The sequence below is a fragment of the Ictidomys tridecemlineatus genome, chromosome 8, assembly GCF_052094955.1.
Source record: "Ictidomys tridecemlineatus isolate mIctTri1 chromosome 8, mIctTri1.hap1, whole genome shotgun sequence".
NCBI lineage: Eukaryota > Metazoa > Chordata > Mammalia > Rodentia > Sciuridae > Ictidomys > Ictidomys tridecemlineatus.
The window spans coordinates 14,111,373-14,136,843 of record NC_135484.1 but is presented as its reverse complement, the minus strand read 5'-3'; the positions used below and the strand labels follow the sequence as shown (position 1 = coordinate 14,136,843).

At 37.7% G+C, this 25,471-nt stretch overlaps 1 protein-coding gene across 5 annotated transcripts in view; it reads left to right on the top strand.

Moving 5' to 3' along the window:
• Positions 1-25,471, top strand: part of Esr1 (estrogen receptor 1) — a 375,741-nt gene that overhangs the window by 283,278 nt on the left and 66,992 nt on the right. For all 5 annotated transcript variants that reach the window (XM_078018886.1, XM_078018887.1, XM_078018884.1 and 2 more), the window contains one exon: positions 15,239-15,377. In XM_078018886.1, the coding sequence (XP_077875012.1) occupies positions 15,239-15,377 (139 nt within the window). The remainder of the gene's footprint in view (positions 1-15,238; positions 15,378-25,471) is intronic.

Below are 25,471 nucleotides of genomic sequence, written 5' to 3'. Positions count from 1 at the left end.
ACAATGTAAACCCCATTTAACTATTTGGTTAATTTGCCCCAAACTAGTGAATAGTGGTAGATTTGATCAGTATTTGTGGAAAATCTGTATTGTGGAAGTCTGACTTTCAATTTTCCCTCCAATATAATTACTTTTAAAATACATTAAATTCACACATCATTTACTAATCATCTACTAATAAATGAAAAATTCTATAGTAGACCTTTCAGGAAATATGAATTGAAATGCTAGGTAATTGCAAACCCTAACACTATGCTTAGGTTAAATTATCTCTTTTTTATAGCAACCTTAGGAAACTAGAAATGTTTTCTATGCCCAAATAGGTTTTTTCTTTTTCTTTTTCTTTCTTTCTTTCTTTTTTTTTTTTTTTGGCTTTTTAAAAAATCACAGTTTTAGTGTTGCAATATGAGACATCAGATACATGTATCTAATAGGATTGGTATTGTCACTGTAAGAAATTAAGCTCAAAAAGAATAACACTTTATGAAAGATTTCCTATGCTAGCTGGACACTAATAGACTCAAGAACAGAAGGTAGTTTTCAACAAATCATTGTTCCATTTTCTGCCTCTTTCTTGACATTGACTGTGCTTTTAGCAGGGCAAAAATTATCTGAAATTTTAGCTTTCAGAATTTACATTATGGTCCCTCTGCTAAAATGCCCCTGGATAGAGTAGCAGAAGAGGAAAACAAAGAAATGTAAGAAGGGCAGGAAAAGCAATGGAAAAGTTTTAAAGATGCCCCCATTCTGAGGGATTAAGCAGCAAGTCACAAAAGGCCAAAGGAAGAGTCTTCAGGGTCATTCTAAAATTTCAGTGATGAAAGCAACCCCAGCGCTTCTGCCTTCTTGATAGAATCTTCTCTTATACTTCAACCTGTTTGGATAATCTTTTAAGTTTCTATCTCTATTTTTCACTTGAAATTTTAAAAATATAAATTTATTTTTAACTGATATAAAAACATAAAATTTATACAAAACAATGGGGTACCATGTGATGTTTCAGAACACATATACAATGTGTAATTTTTAAATTGGGGTTCCTCCTATGCATTCTTAGCTCCTTGTACTCACTCACTGAATATTTTCACTCTTGGTTATTAGCCCCCAATCTGGCTCTTATCAGTGTTTATGAGGCTGATGTCAGAATTCATAGAAGTTTTGCAGAGTGGGCTGGGTGAACAGTCACACCACAGCTGGATGTCCCCTCTTTTGGCCAGCCCTCTATTGGCCATTTATGTTCAGGTACTAGGATGCTTCATACTGAGGAACATTATATTTTTGAGGTTTTACTTGTCTGTTTCATGCATAACTTTGAATTTTATTATTCCTTAAAAGTCAATAAAATGTATTTTTGATACCCCCAAATCATCTTATAATTTATTGAATTACTAATCTCTTCTTGTTAAGACTTGCAATTTACCTTTACTCTTCAAATCTTCATGAAATTTCATAGACATTCTTTAGTTAAGATATTAATGATTTCCCTAAATAGCTTGTGAAATGAATCATCAGAAGTGGGTCATCAAGGCCAACTCTCGTACCTGCTGTTGACAGTAGTTGTTTCACTAGATCTCTGTTGCAATTTTTTTTCACTTCTCTTTGTCTCATATACAATAAGAATTTCCAATAGCTTATAGAAGTTTATTTGCTCTTCAATCATTTTATGAAAGCATTCCAAAAAGAGTGCAGGATGAGAAAAAGTCTTCCTTGTTTGAAATGTCATATGCATGAAATTCTCATTTAATCTGTTGTGTTTTAGTTTCAAGAGAAGATATAGAATGAATGACGTGTGTCACAGTCCACCAGAAGGATACTGTAGGACAGTCTTCCAACACAATTTGATTATTTAGGAATTCATTGACATTTATCCTCAGCCTATCAGGTACTCCTAACCTGAGGTCCATGTATACAACAGGGTCTTAAGAAGAGCTAAGTCCCACTAAAATTTTTTTCATTTAGTGACTTTGGTAAAAGATATTTTCTTTTTTCTAGAATGTATTGAGATTTATTATTGTCAAATTTAAAAAGCAACATGTAGACTACATAAGCATGATATACATGTAATATATACAAAAATATAATATATATGATATGTACCCATTTGTTAGAAATATATCCACATGCAGTATATTTTGTTATATCTATGCATGCACATGTACATATGTTTATTTATTTATTTTTATTTGTTCTAATTAGTTATACATGACAGAAGAATGCATTTTGATTCATTGTACACAAATGGAGCACAACTTTTCATTTCTCTGGTTGTACATGATACAAGTCACATGATATGTGCAGTCAGTCATACATGTACCTAGGATAATGATGTTTATCTCATTCCACCATCTTTCCTGCCCTGGTGCTCCTCTTTGTTCTTTCATTCTCCCCCCACTCATTATGGATTAGTGTCCACTTATCAGAGAACGAGCATTTGGCCTTTGTTTTGGGGGGGATTTGGGGATTTTGGGGAACATCTGGCCTTTGTTTATTTTGCTTAGCATGATGTTCTCCAACTCCATCCATTTACCCACAAATGTCATAATTTTTTCTCAATAAAATATATTTTAATTTATGCACTTAAAACATTACTCCATAAACTTCACAGATTTCCAATTGAAACAAAAATATTCAAAAACCCTGTCATAAATGTGCTTCTACCTATATACTTTAGATGTAAAACTCATGGTTAGGCATAAGAAAATTGATCTTCTGCATAATATTTGACATTTTTTACCTTAAAATGGTACTAGTAGTAATGATTTATAAATAATCATTTATTCATGAACCACCAATTTGTACCAGGCAATAGGAGATTCCATATATATATATATATATAATTTTTACCATGATAAACTGCAGGAATCATGTTATCATTCTCATTTTGCAAATGAAGAAATGGAATCCCAGAACAAAGCACATATTTATTTTTAAAGTATCCATAGAGCAGACACCAAGAGTGGGCAGCAGACACTGATCAATTCACCCAAACCACAAGGTTCATACGGGGCAAAGCTGGGCCCGGCAAAGCCCACTGTCCCTCCACCAGATAGTACATCTTCACAGCATCTTATTCTGTATCAAACAGGCCTCTGGAGACCTGAAACTCTAGGAAGGTAGCTGAATACATATTTTACTTTTTATATTAAATATGAAATATAGTTAGGTTTCCCTGGAAAGTAATGATTCTGCTTTTCTTTATTCTAGCTTTGAGTGAGCAAGCTGTATTCCAATCAGTGATGTTCTGGAATTAACCAGTTCTCTTCTAGCTCTGTCACTAATCTTGCAAGAATGCAGAGTTAAGAGTCTGTCATCCCAGTGATGGCATCTATGTGTCCTTGTACCCACGAACATATACCCACTCCTTTGCCTTGACAAATATTCAGAAACCTTGCCTTTAATTTGGTGTAGGTGCCATTGTATTTTCATGGGATCTTGTTTTTTGTTATTTTCCAGTGATCCCAATTCATATTGTTTCACATTTTTGGCCTGAAATAGATCAAGAGGCTTTGCAATTTTGAGGGTTGAATTTTTTTAAGCCACGTTGGCATCACCCGTTTTGTGGAACTTGGTGATGGAAATCCTAGGAAATTAAACAGATGCTCTTTATCTCTGTCCGGAAATATTGCTGTGCTCCTGTTGAAATCCTTCAGAAGCCCACACTATCCATGAGGCCCAAGACAAAGCTAGGTTCCACATTCAGCCGGCAAGAAATTACATAGCTCTTGCTTTCAAGACAAGCAGTACTTAGAGAAGCTCTCTTTTAGGCTGGCCTAGCACCCACTTTATTTTTAGAGAGGCTATTTAATGACCTGGAAATATATACTGGACTTACAAAAGTATCCACTAGGGTTTAAAGGAACATCAATTCTGGCTATCTGGCTTCCTTTTGACCTCTCTCTAGAATGATCTGTGCAAATTCAGGGATCATTGTCTTCAAGTATTGGGTGGAAGAGGTGGAAATAATTCTTTCTCCTTCATTTCATTGCTCACTTTATCTGGTACTAAAATTTCTGTAGGATCATGGAACAATTATGGGTGGCAGGCAATTGTAGGAAGACCAGATGGGAAAGAGCCATCTTTTCTAAATAACTCCCAAGTACTTGTGAGACCCCAGACTTGCTGGCCTGCCCCTTCTTGATCTGGAACCTGTGGCTTGTCCCCTGCCTTCTTGGCTGGAGCATTGCTGTGTGATTTGATACTCTATCTTTCCCAGACCTCTTGGGGTTCTGCCTTGTAAAGCTCCCATTTTGACATAAATTTAAGTAAAACAATGAACAAATTAACCTTTTTTTCTCCTAAAGCATTCTAGAGCTAGATGTCCCTGGGCCATCAGCTATGATGGGTGTTCTAGTATTTAAATCAGGCGTGAGTGTATGTGTGTGTGTGTGTGTGTGTGTGTGTGTGTGTGTGGTGGGGGGAGTCCTCCTAAAACCATAAATCATCTGCAATTTGGTTTCTTGAAGGGGCTTGAGCTTGGCAGAGGTGGGAGAAAAGAAATTATCATTGTTGATTTGTTTTGGGGACTTACTCTAAAGGGAGACTATCTTTTCCTTCTTAAAGTGTGTTGATGACATTTGTACTGTTTACCAGGAGCGTAGTTTGGAAACTCAGACCGATGACAATAGTATTTGAAATGCTCTGTAGGTCTGCTTCTAGAAATACGGGGAAAACTATGTTCCAGGGGACAAGTGCTTGTTGACTTTTCAAATGCAGCCAGTCTGTGCTCTTTGTCAGGTAACTCAGAGTCACTCCACAGTGGCTGGCCTTCCTGTCCATTTGACAAGCACTTAAAAGGACAGTCTTAAGTACTTTACTTTATAGTTTATTAATTTTTTTCCTTCTTTAGTTTGCAATCTACTCTCAGAAACTGGAAAATAATTTCTTTTACTTTTTTCCCCTTTCTCATTTAAGCTGAAATTGATTTCTTTCTGAGCTTGTAAGGAAAGAAAATTAAGCCATAGTTAATAGAGTTGCCTTCACTGAATAAAAATAAAAGACTGGTTTACCTTCAAGCTGTGCTCTATCAGAGTAAAAAGCTGTTGCATCCCTCTGTGGAGGATTTTGATATGAAAAGTGCCCAAACCCATAATATCTATGTAGAATAATTGTAGCCAATATGGGCAGTAATAGAATTGCTTATTTTGGGGTTGGGGGTTTGGATTTTGGTGTGTTTGGAAAATTGGGAAGCTAGGAGACTCTCATAAATTCATCAGCTTCTCCAGAATTCTTCTCAAATGCTCATTGTCATGACAACCATGTCTTCATAAACCAAGGCTCTGCATGTAATACAGATGGGGCTGGTAACAAGGTAGAATTGCCATCTGCTTTGTTTTCTCTGAGGGACTTGTTTTTGGATCCCCAATTCTGAGCCTCAGATTTGAAGTCTTGACTGTTATCCTCTCGGGAGGCAGCTCTAGTTGTGCTATGAATTCTCTTCTGTTGCCAAATCACTTCCTCATCTGTTACCACAGAACTTACTTATGGTTAAATGGAGGGAAAATGGAATATTCTGTATGTATGCATATTTGAATGGTTTATTTATCTACCTACTTTGCAAAGTTCCATGTAAGGTTTGTCCAAAAGTAAGGTCCACAGAAAAGAAGTAGCAAGGCAGACTTTTTTTTTTTTAAGGAAATAGGTGAAATTGCCAGTGTTCTAGAACATTGTATTCATGTCTATGCTTCCTAATGATGGGGCTTACCAGCCAATGAAAAGAGATATAGCAATTCTTCAGAAGAAATTTTTTACTAAATTCAGAAAGAACCATATAAATGAAGACTTGTATGAGATCTCCAGCCTCTTTGACAAAGATGTAATGACATTTTCTCATATTGACTCATTACAAAAACAGAGGAGATACATTTTTAAGAAAAATAGGCAGTATTTCAAAAAAAATCACATGTGCCATGATCAGAATTAAGATCCATTTGGCCTTTGAAAAAGAAGAAAGTACAAATCTCGCTATTAAAAGTGTGATAAACTAAATAAGATTAAGGGAAATATTTCATGAAGTTCATTTAAAGTCAAGAATAATTTGCATGTTATCATTATTTTATATATGTCATAATGTATTACTCTAAGCATTAGAATCTTGAGCTTTTATAATAGAGCTCTATTTTTCTTTCTATATAGAGAAGTTCTATAGTTAACCACTGTAGGTCAGATTTCTATACACTGTCTTTAGGTTATCTCTAATTATGTGCAAACATAATCGAATACTGGCAGATGACTAAGATGTAACCACAATACACACACACACACACACACACACCTAAACAATAAATATGGACTGATTCCAGATCAGGGGAAAACTGTTGAAAGACTTTGTGGTAGAGTCTGAATTTACTTCCGGGTTAAGGCTAATAATTTCTTAGAGGCATATTATAAGGTATATGGATCCTTGAATTTAATTCAAGGTTAAATTTAATTCAAGCAACAGTTGAGCAAATGGTTTTGACTTTAGATTTTTTTTCTCAACAAGTAGCTTATAATAAGTTATCTAAGACCTTATCAGAAGAACATCTCTTCTGTACTTAGTTTATACTTAATTAATGCATTCACAAGTGAGGGCCAGGGATTACCTGTGACTTTCTTGTTTTTCCTCTTTCATTTAGATAAAAAATGAGGAAAAAATGCAAATTACCTCAAACAGTACTGCTTTTTTTATTTTAGGTGTTCCACACAACCATCATCTTAGACTCTGTATGTATAGTACTAATTCTCAGATGTGTTAGGTTTTGCTGCATTATTCTGAAGGAATTGGTGATGATGTCATGAAAATCTTCATTATGTTATATAAAAGAATACATGATTCCATTGTCAGAGTGCAGTGTCAATGTTGGGAAACAGAGATCATACAGATTTATATAGCTCTCATGACCTTCATCATCTGTAAGTCTTTTGAGATATGGCTCTCAGTGTGGGGCATTAGAAGCAGGCATCATGAATTTTAAAAACCAATCTCTTCATTTATTTTCAAACCTCTTACTGAATTCCTCAGTTTTTACTCAAATTAATTGGCTTCCAACTATGCTAAGTGTACGTATTTTTAAGATATCAAATTTTACATTTGGTCCTTCAGTACCAATGGATCTATTGCATAAATAAATAATAATTTATTGTCCTGAGGAACACCGTTTTGTTTCCCAAAGAGAGTAGACACCGCAGGGAAAGTTTTATTTTGTCTATCCCAAGGTCATGAAGGGTACCCAGCATAGCCTAGAAAGGTGCTGGGTTCAATAGAAAATCATCTTCTGCTTGTTTTGGGGGTACATGGCGATAGATACATTCTGGAGATGCTCCCCATTTTAGAATGCTTTGGATATAATAAAACCCCAAATATACCCTCTTTTCTCATCTATGTATTTTAGGGAAAATATAATTCACATGCTCTTATTCCCTCCACTTTTAAATCATAAAAATGTTGTTGTTTTTTTAAAGTGCTCTTTGATGTCCAGAAAGTCTTTTATCCTTTTTATTAGGTTCTTTATATATAAAGGAAAATACAATATGACATCATGAATTGGGGTCAATACGAAATGCCCATTTTAAGTTTGAGATTCAAAATCTAAAATATTTTAAAAACAAATCATGTCTCTTGATGTTCTGCAGAAATAGAAATTGTAGCCTGTTGGTATGAAGTATGGAAGACAAGTAGTCACTTTGGTACCCTGGGACATCTGCTAATTTTTATAGTTACTCTGAGTGGCAGGTCAGTTTATCTGCATTTTACAGATGGAAGCACTTTCAGAGATCTTAAGTAACTGGCTGAAGGCCACAGAGCAATTGCAAACCAGGTCTGCTTGACTTTGCAGCTCACTCTCTGTCCATTCTGTTGGCGGGTAGGGTCCAGATAATCACAGTCCCATGTTGGGATGTGATTTGGAAATAGCTTAGTCATTATGCCCACAGATGAGGGCTATTGTCATACAAAGAAGGAAAGAAGTAAACTTGCTATTGACAAGGTCAATATTTAATTGATGGTTGCTTAAGAGCATCGGATAGGTGATATGATAAAGTGTGAGGTCAGGGAGGAGGCTGCTCACACTTCTCTTATTAAAGTCAGAACCTAGTGATGGTGATGTGGGGAAGGCTCTTGCATTGTGATTCACAATATTTCTGAACAAGTGACTGTTTATTCTGTTACTACTTATTGTATTGATACAGTTTATATTTATTTTATTTTTAATGGTAATACATATTTGATAAAAGAGTTGTGTGTATTTAAGTACATTAAACTCATTTCTGCAAAAAGAAGTTTTTGATGCTTACACTGTTGGAAACAGCATTAAGTGTCATAAACTAGCAATCACAGCTTTGGTGGATGCCTCTACACTGGGACTGTGTATAAGACAGAGTGTAAGAATATTTTTGGAATGAAGGAACATCACATTTAACCATACCATGGGGTCCATGGACCATGGTATAACATTAAATTACTATTTTCTGGAGAAAAAAAATTACCAAATGAAGAATGTGAAGACTACTTGGCATTTGAACAGGGGTCTAGGATCTTTTCTGATATTATCTGTTCTATAGGATTTCTCTCAGAAATCCTAGTTTGGTTCAGCTTGTAGCTATCATTGTGCTAAAATCTCTCAGAACCTTCCATGATTTCTTAATTTCTTACCTTTCTCTTCTCTTACGTTGAGTCTTTGGCATCAAGGGCAAAAGATATAAATTATTAAACTCTTCTCCCATTGAGTAATAAGGCAACACAGAAAAAAATAAACCAGGCAATTTCATAACTGACATTTTGGAGAACATTGTGGTCATATGACTGAGAACATGATTACTTTTTTTGAAGGTCAAGAAGCCAGTAGTTGTTCCAATAGATTAACTGAGGGACCCAACTACCTGGCTTCTGGTTTTGTTGATAAGCGTTCCCCTGAGAAATGCTACTTTCTTCTTCCACGGGGTTTCAACTTTTTGTCTCCATTAAGTGTATCCCGTGGAAATAACACATACAATTGCTGTAGTGCTTGATTTTTCTCATGTCTCCACGGAAGAGGAACTCTGATTTATCATTTATTCTGAGGCAGTGTGGGACTTTATGGGCATTCAGATGATATTAGTCATTTTGCCTAAGGATCTCTGCACACTTTCAACATCATTTCTAAAAGCCAGGCCACACCCAGTAATGGAGGGTGAAGCTTAACGATCTCTGTGTGTGCCAAGGCAAATGAAGCAATCAGTACAGCAATTCCTAGCAGAGAAGAGTGGAGCAGAGGGCTCAGCATCTCATGAGGCCCCAGGGAGGTTGACGGACATGCTGTAGTTCCCTTTACAGTTAAAACCCAGTTGAAATATCTTGAAGGGAGGGAAAAAAAGTAGGAGAGAAGGTATAATTCTACCTGGCCAGGATGCTGGAAATAATAAGCTGGTGATGTATGGGCTGGTGTCCTTTTTCTCCCTCAACTTCATTAGCTAGATTAATGTGGATGGAGAGGAGGTCTTGAGGCATCTCTGTCTGTCTATACTATATCCCATCTCTGGAGATTTTATTTTACTAGGCCTGTGAAGGAGAACAGGAGAAAATACCTGTGTTTGATTTTTAAAAATAATTTTATTTTATATAATGAGATTTCTGAACATTTGATTTAGCTTCATCTCAATCAACTGTTGGTACTACTTGTTAGCACGCATTCTTTCATTCTGGTGGAGTCCAAAGGACCATGCTGCCTTATCATGGTTATTAAGATGTGGTCCTCAAGTGAGGGGGGGGGGATGAGTCACCTCTCACTGTGCCACCTGCAAAAATATCTATCATTGATGTCTCTGCTCATATCCCATGGCAACTGAGAAGCTCCTGTCTTCCTATTGCTAAACTTTCACGTGTTCAGAAAGAATGGAATTTAAATTGTGGTCCATTGGAATTACATATTGGAACTGTCTTCATGTTCATAAGGAAAGTAAGCCAAGGAGTTGAAACTTGATGGCATTAGATATTTGGCACACTATCATTTTGTTAGGGATTTATTACATTATTTTCCCCCACTGACTGTCAATTGAAAAATTCATGGACATTTTTTCCACACCAAAAGGGTATTTGGCTCCTGCGTGGTTAATGTAATGTCAAGACCAGTATATTGGAAGAAAGGAGACACTCCATCTAATAACTCCCTTTTACAGTCCTCTCATTCATGGAGGAGGTTAATTGACAGTCTTTTCTGCATCATTCTCTGACCCTGTCCCAGGAACTTGCAGAGGACACTGTGGAACAGACATAATAACCTTTGTCTGTAGGCAATACGCACAGCTGGGAAAGATAATTAAATAGGCTCATTTGAGAGATGTACAACATTTCAATAGAGAGACCTAGCAATCCTGCTGGTCTTCCATTGAAAACTTTTACTAACAGACATCCCTCAGACCCATTTCATAATCACCATACTTACATGGTACAAAGGATTAGGGGGAGCTTGTTCGGCTCCCAAAAGACTACTAAAACTGTCACACCTAAACAACACTGGAATTCTAAAGAGAGAATTAAAATGTGTGATTCCCATTTAAATATAAAGTTGCCATCAGAAAGCAGGCCTTTGGTTTTCCCAAGTTGATTGGTTACATGACCAACTGCAATTCTAAGAACTTGGGAGTCAGTCCCCAAGCCCATCCTTTATAATTTTCTGAGGCTTATGTAAGGAATTTAATATTACAGGGTAAGCTCTTCGTGGGTAAACATATCACGTGATGCCTTTTTTGTGTACACAAAATAGTGAATGTCAGAAAAAGACAGAAAAAGACTTGCTTTTAAATGTTAACCTTTCTAGGCTGAGGATGTAGCTCAGTTGGTAGAGTGCTTGCCTTGCAGGCACAAGGCCCTGGGTTCAATCCCCAGCACCACACACACACACACACACACACACACACACACACACACACACAAAGTTAGCATTTCTGAAAGTGAGTTTAACTTATAGGGTAGGTTTATCTCACTATTAGGAGACTTTATTCAGAGAGTTGAGGGACATATTTCATTTTATGTTCTTCCCCTGGGTTTGTTGTTTTCCTATTAGACCAGAAGAAAGAGAAGCATTTATTATTGAGCCAGGTGATGTCTCCTCTGGAGAAATCCTGGTCCTTTTTGTCCCAGGGCACTAGGTGAACATCGACGTATTGCAGATATTTATGTTCCTTTTTCCCCCAGGCAGGTCTGAAACCAAAAAAATAGCTTTTTAGTTTTCAAGATTTTCTTATGATCAATGCCACCCATTTCCTCATTTGTCCAGATACCAGTCTGTGTCACCTGAGTGGAATCCATTCTTTCCAGTTGAAAGGTACCTGCCCTGACAAAGGCTAAGCTATTATGAGCCCTGGAATGGCTGTGTGATGTTCTGGAAGTTGCAATAAATTTGAGCTTTAAAAAAAGTGGGCTTTGAGAGATCATCCATTTTGTGGCTCTAATAGGTACATAGTCTAGTGGGTCCTACAAATACGTGAATAATTGACGTGAGTACGGTGTGACGAAAAGGTCTGGTAGAAAACATGGATGCTCAATATGATTAGGAAAATGCAAATCAAACCACAATGTCACTGTTATACCCTTATATCTATTAGAATGTCTAAAATGAAAAAGACTGACCACACTGATACGGGCAAGGATGCGGAACACCTGCTGTTCTCATCCATCGCTGGTGGGTATGTAAAGTGGTACGACCACTTTTGAAAATTGTATGGCAGTTTCTAAGAAGCACTGCACATTTAAATATCTAACCAAGAGCAATGGAAGTATATGTCCATACCAAAACTGATACATAAATTGCTCATAACGGTTTTACTTGTAATAACTCAAATCTGAAAACAATCGAAATGCCCAATGATAGGATAAATGTGTACTTAGTGATTCAATAATCCACTCCATGAGAGAAGGAATCAACTATCCATACAAGCAACATCATGATTAAGTATTAGACTAATAGGGAAGTCATACAAAAAGGTAAGAGGTGGTAAGAGGTGATTAGGAATTGACTTTGTTAACTGTAGGAACAGAGAGGAGAGGAAGACTAATGGATTAGGTTTGATGATGAGATGATGGCAAGAAAAGGGGACATAGGCTGTGAGGTTTGTTTCAGGCTTAAATTTCTGTATCTGGATCTCACTTATTTGGTGATGAAGATTAAGTGCTATACAATGCATAGGCATGTACAAATATGAGCTAATTATTTAAGGCTGAGCTGTGGATAGCACCAAGACCCTCAAGAAGAAATATCCATTAGGCAGATCATTTATAGTTGACTAATTAAGGAAGTCATCTTACATTTTGACTTTTCAATTAATGCAATATTAGATTGCTAATTGAATTAGAAATAGCAAGAAAAAAAGAGAACATTAAAAAAGATTTATATAGCCATTCTCATGGATAAGTGGGAACAGAGCTGAGGGTAAGGAGCAAGAAGAAGGAAACACACTGTGCCCCTGGGCCAAAGAACAGGAAGCTGATCTGAAAACCAAAAGAACTTTATGGACAGCATCTTCGTTTAATTTCCCTGTCACTAATTTATCCTTATGTGTGTGGTTAGATTTACTTGGTCATTCAATTCAAATTCTATAATTAAGGAAAGCTCAGAAGAGGTCATGTTAATTGTGGTCAAGGGCACAAGCACTGGAGATTACATTCCCATCTCTGAGTATCTGTTTTCTTATTTTGTAAATAGGTGTCACTTCCCACCTCTTCTGGATATTGTATTAATAAAAATGAGAAGAACCAAGTACAGGAAGCACTTGGCACTGCCTCTAACTTATAGTAAGGCACTCGTAAGCTGGTCTTTCTTTCTTCCTCTTCTTCTTCCCTCCATTTTCTTCTCCTTTGCCACATTCTTATCTTTGTTCTTCCTCCTATTCCTTATTGTTATATTTTGAGCATCCAGCATTTGTCATTAATGATTGGAAAAAGCTTTAATATCCTAATCAACAATTTGGAAAAAGGGCACATTTTAATGTTTTTTTTTTTACCAAAAGTAATCATAATGTCACCTTTAATCATCTGTTTCATTCTCCCAAGTGACTTACTTACATGTTATTTCTTGAGTTTTCGACAGATTATGAAAGAAGATCATATGATATGATCTTTTAGATATGAAGAAAAAAAATAGGTGTTTAATGACTTTGGTCCTACCTGAGTGCCAGTTTCTGTATGGTATAAGACAAGTAATTTAAATTTCTTGCACCTTAGTATTTTCAACGAAGCACAAATGAATAGCAGCCAAATAGGGCTATTAAGTCATAAGTACAATAAAATACCTGGGAATCAATCTAACAAAAGAGGTGAAAGACCTCTACAATTAAAACTACAGAACACTAAAGAAATAAATTGAAGATAACCTCACAAGATGGAAAGATCTACCATGTTCTGGGATAGGCAGAATTAATATTGTCCAAAAGGCCATACTACCAAAAGCGTTATACAGATTTAGTGCAATTCCTATTAAAATCTCAAGAACATTCTTCGTAGAAACAGAAAAAGCAATCATAAAATTTTTTTGGAAAAGTAAGAAACTCAGAATAGCAATCCTTAGCAAGAAAAGTGAAGTAGGAGGCATCACAATACCAGATCTTAAACTGTAGTAACAAAAGTAGCATGGTATTGGCACCAAAATAGAACTTGTAGACCAATGGTTCAGAATAGAATTTTGGTTATGTCATACTAGACACAAATTTGGTTATGTCATACTAGACAAAGGTGCCAGAAACATTCACTGGAGAAAAGATCGCCTATTCAACAAATAGTGCTGGCAAAACTGGAAATCCATATGTAGCAAAATGAAATTAAACCTCTGTCTCTCACCCTGCACAAAAATCAACCCAAACCCTGGGCCTAATAGAAGAATAAGTAGGCCCAAATCTTCACTATTTTGGCCTAGGATCTGACTTTCTTAACAAGACTCCTAAAGCACAAGAAGTAAAAATCAATAATCAATAAATGGGATGGATTCAAATTGAAAAGCTTCTTCTCAGCAAAGGAAACAATTAACGTGAAGAGAGAGCCCACAGATTGGCAGAAAATCTTTGTCACATGTACTTCTGATAAAGCATTAATCTCTAGGATATATAAAGAACTCAAAAAACACCAAAAATCAAATAACCCAATCAATAAGTGGGCTAAGGAACTGAACAGACACTTCACAGAAGAAGAAATACAAATGATCAACAAATATATGAAAAAGTGTTCAACATCTCTGGCAATTCGAGAAATGCAAATCAAAACTACAGTAATATTTCATCTCACTCCTGCCAGAATCATCAAGAATACAGGTGACAATAAGTGTTGATGAGGATATGGGGAAAGAGGTATACTCATACATTGCTGGTGGGAATGCAAATTGGTGCAACTACCATGGAAAGCAGAATAGAGATTCTTCAGAAAACTTGGAATGGAACTACCATTTGCCCCAGCTATCCCACTCCTCAGTTTCTACCCAAAGGAGTTAAAGTCAGCATACTACAGTAATGCATCCACATCAATGTTTACAGGAGCTCAGTTCACAATAGCTAAACTATGGAACCAACATAGGTGTCCTTCAATAGATGAAAGGATAAAGAAAATGTGGTATACATATTCAATGGAATATTACTCAGCTTTAAAGGAGAGTGAAATTATGGGATTTGTCAGTAACTGGATGGAGTGGGAGAATATCATGCTAAGGGAAATGAGCCAATCCCAGAAGACCAGGGGCCAAATGTTTTCTCTAATATGCAGATGCTAATTCACAATAAGAGGGGGTGCGGCACTAGAGAAGAATAGCATCACTTTAGGTTAGGTAGAGGGAAATGAAGAGACAGGAGGGGAGGGGATGTGGGGATAGAAAAGACAGTAAATGAAACAGACATTATTACTTTATGTATATATGTGTCCTATCTGTGTATGATGTATCAAAGTGCATAAATGCCTTCTACTGTCATGTATAACTAATTAAAACAAATAAAAAATTTATAAAGTAGAAAGCATTTAAGCTTCATTACTAAGTACAGAAAGCTAAGTGGGTTATATAAGTTAATGTATTTCTGTAGATGCGACACTAAGTCATTAAAAAACTTAAAACCACAACAAATTTATTCATAGTGCTAGGTTTAAATAATAGTTCCTTGACTCTCCTATATGGTGTGCCTCTATTACGCTTAATTCCATCTCATAGAAAACACAGCCAAGTGGTTGCAATCCCTGGTGCATTGATTCCACCAGTGATGAATGCTTTTCATTTTAACTCAGCAGAGTTTATTTTTTCTTGTCATGTTTCAGGCTTTGGGGATTTGAACCTCCACGATCAAGTCCATCTTCTGGAATGTGCCTGGCTAGAGATCCTAATGATTGGTCTTGTCTGGCGCTCCATGGAGCACCCAGGGAAGCTACTGTTTGCTCCCAACTTGCTCCTGGACAGGTGAGTGACTTGGCTCTGTCTTAGGAGAAGCACATCCTTTATTTTCCTGGTTTATTCTTTCAGATATATATATATATATATATTTATATATACATATATATATCTGCTGTTGGCTCTATGCATTCTTTTGGAAGTACTATGTAGGCTCCTTATCTCAAAAATTCCACATCTCCATTACAAGTGTCACAATCCCAAATGTCTACAGAGCTAGTCAAATGATGTAAATGACGAAGGCTAGTGGATGAGAGTCCAAAGAGGAGTGCTGAGGATTAGGTGACCTTGCCCAGGCTAAAGACATCTGCTGGCTGAACTTGAATAACCTCCCTTTAATTAAGACCTTTTTTGGTGCATGTATATCCAACCCACAATAGCCTTTTCATTTCCTCCCCCAATTTTCCTATCAATAAAATGAGGAGATTTGACAAGAGAGCTCTGAAAGCCACTTCCAGTTCTACAAATTCATTTCAGTTTTCAAATGCATTACCTTCTCTAATGTATTGTACTTTGGTTGCCTTGCAGTGTGGGTCCTACTGTTTTTCTCTTTCGGTCATTGATTAGCGTAATGGGATTTATATGTCACTTAACAGCAGCTACTGGGGACAGTCACCACCCCACACCAGCTGCTGGCCTGAACCCTTTACATTTGTTATCTCATCCAATTGTCATAGAGCTCATAGGAGGCAGGGGCTTATCATCCATGTTTTAGAGAAGGGAAGTCCAGGCTCAGAGACATCCCCCAGCTTGCAGTCAGCAGGAGCCAGTGGGTGGTGGGTTGGCACTTGAACTCAAGGTCTTTCTGGCTCTGGCTCTATGGTTGGCTACTTTAGCTTGCTGTTTTCATGTGCCCCTTGTCTTTCAAAGCTACAGGATGATGGGAGTGTGAAAGGACCATCTTCTTGTTTGTTGCAAACTTAGCCTCCATTTGCTTTGGAGAGCTGCACTGCCTCTCCAGGGTCGCCCTGCTCTGGGGCTCGCTCTACTCACCAAGCCCACTGGAGTAGAGTGACAGCAAAATTCAAGTGTGAGAATACAGTGCAAGGCATTGTTTTGTCATGTTGTGTGAACCTAGCTTTTGAAAAACATTGTTGACACCACTCAAAAAGCAGATTTTGCTGTCCATGGACCATATTCTAGTATCACAGTTTCAAAAACTTATTAAGAATGGCCGCTAGTCTTATTCCTTGGAACCCTATGCTTCATACTGTTTCATACTGTATTCTCTCAGACTTTAGAGGATGTCTTTAGGCTCCTCTCTCCTCCTCTCCCCTCCCCTCCCCTCCTTCCTCTCCTCTCCTCTCCTCTCCTCTCCTCTCCTCTCTCCTTCTTTTCCTGGTCTTGTCATTTCCCCTCCCTATTTCATTTCTCTTTTACTATTTTGCTATCTTCTTTCCTTCTTTCTTTTGCACCTGTCTCCTTTTTTGTATTAAATTTCTTGCCCTATAATAGTGTGGTTCTATATCAAATTTGCAGATGAAAATTTTAGACTTAATATTTCCCTCCTACATACCACAATGTGTCTTCACATTCATAGCTGAACTGATCTGCTCCATGATTTCCATCCTCCTTTATGTCTATCTTTATAGATTCACAGTTGCTGAGAACAGTCATAAAATCATTGTATTTTGAATATGAAAGAGCCTCTGGCGTTACTTCAACCCACTGAACCCATATTGCCGGTGAAGTGAAGTTGCCTAGGATTTGATTAGTCCCTGCCTTTCTTTCCTTTGTACACATGTCTAAAGTGGTTAGTCTTCTCTCACATCTCCTACAGAAGGGTGAGGGGTTCAAAGTTCTCATCTGTATCTAGTCTACTCTCAAAATATCCAGGTTAGAAGTTTCTATTACCTCTAGACTAAGATTCCTCCACCTCTGCCCCGTTGATGTCCAGGGTAATTCTCTCATGCCGGCAGGGGATTGTCTGTGCCTTGTAGAATCTTTACAGCACCCCTGGACTACTGCTAGTTGCCAGTAGCATCCTCCCAGATATGGCAGCCAATACCATCTCCACACATTTCCATATCTCTACTATATGCAATGTGGGTGGCTGAGGCCAAATTATTGTGAACCTGGTTGAGAACCATAGCTACACACTCCTACTTCAATGTCTTACAAGCCCTTCAGACTCACCACATCTCAAAATGAAGAACTGATCTTCCTCATCAAGTCTGTTCCTTTCTTTTTCCTCTCTTAATGACAGATTTACCTAGACCTTGGAGCTATAAAGTTTAAATGAAGGATGGATTCCACTTCCTCCTTCAAGAATACCCAGAATCCAAAGCTCCCTTGGTCTCCATTCTACTGCCTCAGCTCAGGTCCTGGTGGTCTCGTCCTCAGATGACTCACCTCCCTGACTGTCTCTCTTTATTGGCCCCCCACCCCTCTTTTTATCCTCCATAGTGATACCAGAAACTACTTCCCAAGGCACAGCTAGAAGCATGAAGCTTCTGGACTCAGCTACTGTTGGCTCTGTCCATTCTTTTGGAAGTACTATGTAGGCTCCTTATCTCAAAGATTTCACATTTCTATTACAAGTGTCACAATCCCAAATGTCTGCAGAGCCAGTCAAATGATGTAAATGACGAAGGCTAGGAGGTGAGAGTCCAAAGAGAAGTGCTGAGGATTAGGTGACCTTGCCCAGGCTAAAGACATCTGGTGGCTGAACTTGGCGTGAGAACTGTGAACACAACTTCACACACTGCTTCTGAGAGACCTTCCTCTTTGAGTTTCATGTCAGACACTTATGCATTCCATGAGGCTCAATTAGAAACTACTTTTCCATAAAACCTTCCTTCAAACTCTTCTCTTCAGACAGAAATTATCCTTTCCTCTGTCTACAATCTCATGTGCTTGAATTGGACTTCTCTCATCCTGCCAGATGTTAGCTATGGTTGTATTTCTTATCTTCCATACCAGCTCATAAACTTTTCAAGGTCCAGAACCAAATGTTATTTATCTTTGTGTCACCTCTAACATACAAAGTGTTCCATGATCCCCAATAAAAGTTTGCTAACGGCACAGGCCAAGTCAACCAGGTAGCTCATAACAGAATCAGAAGGAGGATCCACATCTTCTGATAACCATGTCATCTGTTATTGTCATCAAGTTTATTTTCTTGTTGTTCATTGTTACTCATCAATTCCTGGCTTATTCCTTTATAAGTTTTGCAGAATAAGTATCCATCTGTTATGGAAGGACTTTCTAAATGTATTAATGCATTTGACTTGTAACTATACTTCTGCTTATACTCCACAACCCTCTTGTACAAATTTTAAATTCTCAATGTGGATGAGCAAAATATTTCCCCCCAATAACTGGCCTCACTATGGAGTATAATTCTTAGTATTACTAAATTTAAGAATAATTAGGACCAGGGATGGTAGTGCATGCCTATAATCCCAGTGATTAGGTTACCTGAGACAGGAGGATCTCAAGTTCAAGGACAGTCTGCGAAACTTAGCTAGACCCCGTCTCAAAATAAAAAAAATAAAAGGAGATGAGGATGTAGCTCAGTGGTAAAGTGGAAAAAATAAAAGAAAGAAGGAAAGAAAAAGAATATTTAGGTACATGTTAATGGTGATTAAAATGTATAAATAAATATAAAAGGTATATAGAAAATCATGTAAAAATATAAACAGTAAGATATGATCTAGAATATAAAAATATTCTGTAGTCTTCTAATCATTAACATGCACATAAATATTAAATTTTAATATAATGTAAATTAACTTCTTAGTGTTTGAGGATAGCTGCTTTTGATGACATTGATGGGTAGAGAACAGTAAAAAAAAAAAAAAGTATTTCAGTCAGCAGCCCATCTGAAACTTTATATGTGTGGAAGATGGCTTTTGAGTGGTGACTGAGAACAGGGTTCACATGGCTTTTTTCTATAAGCTCCCAACCCCTCTGATAGCACTGGACCCTCTGATTAGCACAAGTCACCTCTATCTTCCCATTGCTCTTTTAGAGACATCCATCATTTTCAAAGCTCTGGGGTTGAGGGAGAGCTGGGAGGCAGAAGACAAATGTTGGCACCACCCTTTTTGTTCCATCTCAGGCTTTGATGCCACTTTGGAAAGGTCGGCTGAGGTTGACCATCTCCAAGGGTGGTTTTCATTTACGTAGAAATGGGAAAAGATCAAGCCTAAAGTCACAATGGCCCTTTAAACATGAGGGTCATCAATGCTACTAACTGGAGACAGAGTTTTATCTGTGATTAATTATACCAATGCCCTGTTTTCTCAGATCTTTCTTATGAATCTGGCATTTGTGTCTTACAAAGCCATCGGAAGGGTAGACTACACCCCAGCCTTTTGTAATTACTCAAATGTTTGAATTGGCAAGTGGGGGTTTGGTGAGCATAGGGCTATAAAACCTGCTGGATTGCCCTCCCTGCTATCTTGTGTCCTTTGAGTTATGGCTTGATTTACTCCCGATGACAACTCAGGTATCTTGATTCTGGTAGTTTATTATTTCCTGGTAGTCATATGCTTGAAGGCTAATTTTATCCTTACCCAGCTTAGCCTGCCCTCAATTTCCAGTTCTTTCCTATATCCTGCAGCAGTGAGGGCCAACCTCTTAACGTTGTCCTTGTCACTTCTTCCTATGAAAACCAAGAAGTAAAGGTTGTAATAAAATGTAAATAAAGAACCCAGTCATTTCTTTAGTAATTTTCCTTAGGCGGTGTGTGTGTGTGTGTGTGTGTGTGTGTGTGTGTGTGTTAGAAGAAGAAAGTTAAAGATAATAGAAATGCCTGTGAAAATAATCAAAAAATGGAGAAAACTCATTTTTCATGCTAGCACCTAATCCTTTGGTGTGTGTTTGGCACTAGAAAACACAAAATATGCCCTCCGCGTCTACTAGGAATGAGCCTCTTCAGTTAGTCCTGCTTGAGTGCTCATACTAAAAAATACAGACCAAAAACTGGAGCGGAGGCACTCATCATGTCTCATTTGTTGTGAGGTCTCTTCACTTTTGCAGGAATGAAGTTTACTATGTCCACAAGGCAGAAAGGATGTTAGAGGAAGCAATGTAAATTGGCTGTTAGGTAGGACTGTCCAGCCATCAAGGGGCTGGCTAATACTGCTTTGCTGGCGCCGTCCATGATAACAAATTCTGAGAAATATTTGTGGGTTTGTCAGTGAAGCCAAAGCACTCTCTTTTGATTCTTATTCACTCTCAGAGAGAGAAAAAAAAAGATTCATGCATTTGAAAAGCAGAGACCAAATTCGACAAACAGAATATTGCCTCAACCAAGCCTTTGGACAGAGGGTTGTTGATCTAGCTCTTTCCACTCTTCTTCCATCAGGAGGCTCTGCCTGCAGGGAATAAGAGCTGGACAACAGAAGTTCTTTAACCCATAGGCATGAAGTAGGAATGAGTTCTCTTCCTTAAGGAAAAAAACAGGTTGCTCCACCGGAGAGAACATTTAAAGAGCAAACTGTTTTCTGTTGATAGATTCATTTTAAATTGAAAAGAGAGTAGTAATTTTTGAACATTCTTATTTTAGGTTGTTTACTGTAAATATTTCAGAAAAAAATGCAAATAAAAACATGCAGCAACAACAACAACAAAATAATGCTTTCAGCAATAATTTTATTGGCTTCTCCCACACCCTCCCTCCCTTGTCTTTACAGCTTCATTAATTCTTTGCAGGTTTTTTACTTGGAAGAAATAAAAATATGAAGTTCTGAAATAACTTGTTGATGGATTCAGAATGTAATCCATCCACATGTGTTTTGGGGGTAGAAAGGGAAGGATCTCCCTTTATGTTCCCTTTTCAAAATTGCCCTTCCAAGAAGTGTGTGCTGTGTTAAAGAGAAACCTCACACAGTAGGTAGATGGGGGAGCAGGTTGTGGGGTGTGCGGTGAGCCATCCACCTGTCACAGAGCCAGCCTGGGGCAGGAGGCAGTTCCACAAAGCCAGGAGCTTTGCCAGATTCCCCCTCCACATGCCAGGAGTGCGGTGTGCTTTGCATTGCCCTTTGCCCCATTCAGACCTGAGTGATCATTATACAATGCACCAATAGATCATAGCACACCTGCAAAGATGTATAATTATTATTTGTCAATTTTAAAATACTTTAACCTTTCATAACCTTTCTCCTCTCCATCTTAAGAACTGGATGCAAAAAGAAAAGAGAGGGAGCCAATGTTCATTTAACTTCTTGAATGTGTACAGTCCTGTTCTGGGTTATCTTCTACATTATAGTTCATTCATTGTATAAGAATATAGGAAGTTATAACCAGTTTATAATTTAACCCTGGATTTATTGATTGTCGTTCTGAGCCCTTAATCACTCAGAAGCTTGTGCCAGTTGATCTATTCTTAAAACTCTGGTTTAATACCTTGACAGATTCTGGGAATATAAAACTGTAAACTGAAAAGGAGAACTATTGAGGTCAAAGAAGGGAGAAATTAGCCCAACTTCCATTATTACTGGTACTTCTGATTGAAGATGAATCAAAGTATCTATTGGACTAAAAGTCAATTGAATTTATACACTTTCAACGCATCGTTGTTAAGACATGAACGTTTCTCAATAAAGATATTAAACACACAGACACATAAATACCCATATTGGTATTTCAGGAAAAGTCAACTTGATCAACAAGATCATCAGTCATGAAAGTTCTTGAATGTGTTCTATTGGAAAAAGGTAGAAAATAAAAAATTGAAAGCAAAGTTTCTTCTTAAAAACAAAAGAACAACATTATAAAATTTCCTAAGCTCCAAATCTTTAAAATCTTAAGAGAGTTAAGCCTGTAAACAGTAAGAATCCACTCAACATACAATTACTCCAGGGGAAAAGGCCTAATTCCAACTCAAGAATTAATCCTGTGTAGGAGGTTAATTTGACTTTTCTTACATTTTTATACACTGCTTTATTTTTCACTTGCCACTTATTAGTAGCAATTAAATATCAGCTAAATTAATTAGATATAATCAAAATAGTATTTTGACAGTTAATTTTCAAATATATTCATACTATTGAAATCACAGATTCTATACAGGAATAATCCAGGCTTTTGCCCTTATGCTGCATAGCTGCTTTTATTACAGATACCTCTTCCTGTTAAGAATGTAAAGATCCTTTTTCGTGTGTGCAGTGCTGGGGATGGAACTCAAGGACTCTGCATGCTAAGCAACCTTCCTACCACTGCACCGCACTCCAGTGTGGCCATTCTCATTTTTTTAAATGAGTTGTTAAAATCCAGCTATAAGGGAAGAGAGCCAATTGCAAGTCTGTGTTGGTTAGAATTCAGTATAGTCCAACCCATTAGGCATTTACTGAACACCAGCACATCCATAGGGTTCTGCATGATACTAGAGGACACAAAAAACGGAGATGGGTACGAGGCAGACCTGCCCTCAGGGAATTTAGTGTGCAGTAGTGAATTAATATTTGTAAGTAAAGGAATGCAATCGAAAGCAGGAGCTTGCCATACTTCACCTCATTCTTGTCTGTTTGTCTTCCTTCATCATTTTTTAATGGCTATGGTTTCTGAGTGCAAACCAACCCCTGGTTTATGCTTGCATTGTTGTACTGATACATTCTTGATAATCCAAGGTGCAATATTTAGCATAATTATGCTCATTATACATTATTCCTGCCTATAAATATACTATTTTAAAATAAACATTTAATATTAAACCAATACTATGTAAATCACAAATATTATGCAGGAATAATCAAGTCATTTCATACACACACACACACACACACACACACATACACACACACATAATACATACATATACATCTTTGAAATATTGCATATGCTAAGGCTGGCCAGGCTTTGATGTTTTTCTGTGACAATAGCTCTTAATTTTATGAGTAGATGAATGTTTGGCTTCAAGGTAAATGGAGTTAGAATGTCTATTTCTTGTTAAAAGTTGAAATTGTCTTTATTATTAGTGTCATGGTTACATGTCCCTGTGGTCTATAATTAAGTTACAGTTTCTATTCGTATTATTGACATCCCCTGTGGGCTTCTAATGCAAAGGATAAAGATGAACTGCTGAGAGCCATAGCTAAGTAGGAATGATGCATGGCAATTTCCTTGTCAGCCTACCCAATGTTGCTTAGAGGGAGGACTCTCCATTGTGGAAATGGGCTTGCCTTGGACCCAGGTCATTTGCAGTGACATTGCTTGAAAGGTGACCTTGCTCAGGGATTAGGGCGGATCCAGGTTTAGGGTGGATCTGGGTTTAGGGTGGATCCTGCTGGAAATAGGGCGTATCCTGCTGCCTCTGGTGCCCGTTCCTTGAGTTCCCGTTGAGTTCTCGGGGAATTCAGAGGGTGTTTGGTAGCCAGAGCCCGGTGGAGGGTGGATTTTTTCCCAGAATGTGCGTGTAGAGGGCCCGTGAGAGTTCTGGAATAAAGAGTTGCTGTTTGAATCTACAAGGCTTTTGTGGTGGCTCGGTTATTTTGTGCCCAGCCAGACTGCGGCAATGAACTTTCTTTTTGATGATTTTGGAGACATTTATTAAGTCTTTTAGTATTCTTATTTGTCATTTCCCCTGCATCTTCATTTTATCAAATGGAAAAGAGATGTTAAAAACAGTCAGTGTCTTCTTTTATATCACCGCTGAGAACCAGTTCTGTAAAACCTGCTTGCTTATGTGTCATTCTCCATTGGTGTAATGCAAGATCCATCCTAACTTCATCATTGGAAAAGGAGATGCAACAAACACACTGATTTGTTAAGGGAAGGTTAGTTACTGCATACTCTGTACACTCAGGCACTCTGGACCCTAGGTTTCTATCCTGGACCCCCTGGACAAAGCAGGGATGTATCTGTGCGAGTTTGGTCAAGACAAGTTTAACTGATGTGTGCGATTGATCCTCTGGATACGTTCAGGTGTGCCTCTGGGGAAAGTGAAAACTTTGAGGGCACTTTGTGCAACGCAGCAAGATGATCCAAATTTTATGTCAGTGTTGGGAAGTATGCAATGAGACTGGGAGGCCAGGAGAAAAGGGGGGCTGTTGGAGAAACCAAATCGGAGAAGCTTTTTCGGGGAGACAGCTGATTTAAAGTGCAGGGAAGATGTCCTCAAGATGATGCCCAGCAGAAGGTTGGAGCTCCAAGGAGAGGTCAGAACTGATGACAAAGGCTTTAGAAGTTACCTCCATGGGTTACAGCGTGGAATGAACGCAACTCTAAGATGAAATGATAGAGAAAGAGGAGTCCAGAGGGCTGAGGGAAGGTTTCCTGAAAGGCTGACTTTGGGGGACTTTAGGCAAAAGAGAATTTCAGCCTGGGGTTAAGGAAAAGTTGTTTTGAGAAGTAGAAGTAAAAATATCCCTAATTCCAACCATGGGGGTGGGGGGGAATGCTTTTCAAAAGAAAAAGATGGTGCATCAGGCCAGAGAGCAGAGAGAGGGGCAGGGGTGAGGTGGAAGGGTTTAAGGATTGGTTAATTAGAGGATCATTGTTCCTTAAGGGAACACATTCAGTAAAGGTAGAGGAGGAAAAAACAGTATAGCGTATTGAACACAAGTACTTTATATTGATACATGAAAGAGAAAACGGGCAGGCGACATTAAAGAAAGGAAGCATGAGCCTCCTCATTGAGATGTTTGGCAGTGAGGGAAGCAGGGGGCCTCTGGTTTTGACAGCTGCAGCATCAAGGGGAGCTTTTTAAACCAATTTTTCCTGATTTACAGTGTGAAATAAAGATTGACTTTCATATGTTTCCAAATGGATATTCAGTTGTCCCAACACCCTTATAAAAAAGTCAATATTTTCTCAAGTGATTTGAGATGAATCCCTCATTACACATTAAATTTTTCTATACACTTAAGTCTTTTTCTGAAATTTTAATTATCTGCTAAAGTTTGTTTACTTAAAAATCAATATCACATAGCTTTATTTATAGATGCTCCAAATGGTTTTAAATCTAGCTTACTATCCCTCTAATATTGCCCTTTGATTTTTTTTCACAGTTTAACAGGCAATTCTTCTGTTTCTTTTTCCATTTGACCTTTGAAATTAACTTGTTTAACCCTATAAGAAAACTTGTAGATAATTTTACTGGAATTGTGGTAAATATAAATTAGCTTAGGGAGCGTTGACTTTTTTGTTTTTGTTTT